Source organism: Chrysochloris asiatica, unplaced genomic scaffold (assembly GCF_000296735.1).
Source record: "Chrysochloris asiatica unplaced genomic scaffold, ChrAsi1.0 scaffold00116, whole genome shotgun sequence".
Taxonomy (NCBI): Eukaryota; Metazoa; Chordata; class Mammalia; order Afrosoricida; family Chrysochloridae; genus Chrysochloris; species Chrysochloris asiatica.
This window is the reverse complement of record NW_006408634.1, coordinates 7,383,743-7,384,827: the sequence shown is the minus strand read 5'-3', so window position 1 is coordinate 7,384,827 and position 1,085 is coordinate 7,383,743. Positions and strand designations below refer to the sequence as shown.

Sequence of the window (1,085 nt, the reverse complement as noted above, 5' to 3'; positions counted from 1 at the left end):
ACCCATGATGATCCGAATAGAATTGTGCCCATAGGGTTTTCATGACTCACCTCTTGGAAGCATATTGCCAAGGAATTTCTTGGTAGAGTTGAACTGCAAACCTTTTGGACTACTAATAGTAAGGTCGGAGGTTCAAACCTACCAGCCACTCCATTGGAGAAAGATGAAGCTGTCTGCTGTGGTAAAGATTTAGTCTTGGAAACCCTAAGCGACAGCTCTACTGTGTCCTATAGGGTCCCTGTGAGTTGGGATTTTGGGATTTAAACCGATTGCGCCACCCGGAAACTCCATATTTGTTAACCCACTGAATGATGGCCACGCCAAACTTCATATAAGCCCTACCTACTAGGACAAGCTTTTGGGGTGACAAAGGTAGGCTTGTCTTTCTCAGAGTGAGTAAGTGAATGTGACCGCCAGAGAGCGCAACGCAACCTCCGCCCGGCGTCCTAAAGAGCATGAACTACAATTCCCAGCAGCCTTCGGAGTAGGCGGCCCACTCATGGCAGGCAGGCTATGACGTCTAGCAACAGCTGGGATTTGTAGTTCTCATAGACTCTCCGTGGGAGGCAGAGGAACTCAAAGATCTTGAAAAAGTGCGGGGCTGGGTCTTTCCAGCACTTCTGGTTTCCATGGTGATGGGTCTGGCGGAGGCTCCGGATTTGATGGCAATAGGCCCCCTTCCCCACTTCCTCCTCTTCACCATCTGCTCCGCCCTCACACCTGTCCAGGAGCCACGGCCACCGCCTCCGCATCCAGGCGCGGGATGCTGCCGCCACAAGGTGGTGCGTGAGGAAGGCTCTGCGGCTCCTCAGCCCTCAGGAGTACGGGTCCCTGGACCCGTCCCTGTGAAACCCAGCAGTGCAGCATCCCCCATACTCTTTTCCCTTAGACCCAGGAGTTCAAGGCCCGGTTCCTCCTCCCTTAGCCGTCCTAACCTTAGTTCCCGGGGTCACGGGGAATCCGGTTTTCTCAGACAAAGTTTCGAGACCCAGAAAAACCAGGCTGGAGGCCAGAGGCCCCGGTGATGTCTGTGGCGCCCGTCCGCCGCGCCATCTGCCCCTTCCACCTTTTTCGCGGGCTTGTGC

At 54.7% G+C, this 1,085-nt stretch overlaps 1 protein-coding gene across 1 annotated transcript in view; it reads left to right on the top strand.

The window, feature by feature from the left end:
• The window catches only part of PIH1D1 (PIH1 domain containing 1), an 8,611-nt gene extending 7,762 nt beyond the window's left edge, over window positions 1-849 (top strand). The window contains exon 10 of the mRNA XM_006868407.1: window positions 729-849. Coding sequence (XP_006868469.1) covers window positions 729-849 — 121 coding nt within the window. The remainder of the gene's footprint in view (window positions 1-728) is intronic.
• The last annotated feature ends 236 nt before the right edge of the window (window positions 850-1,085 follow it).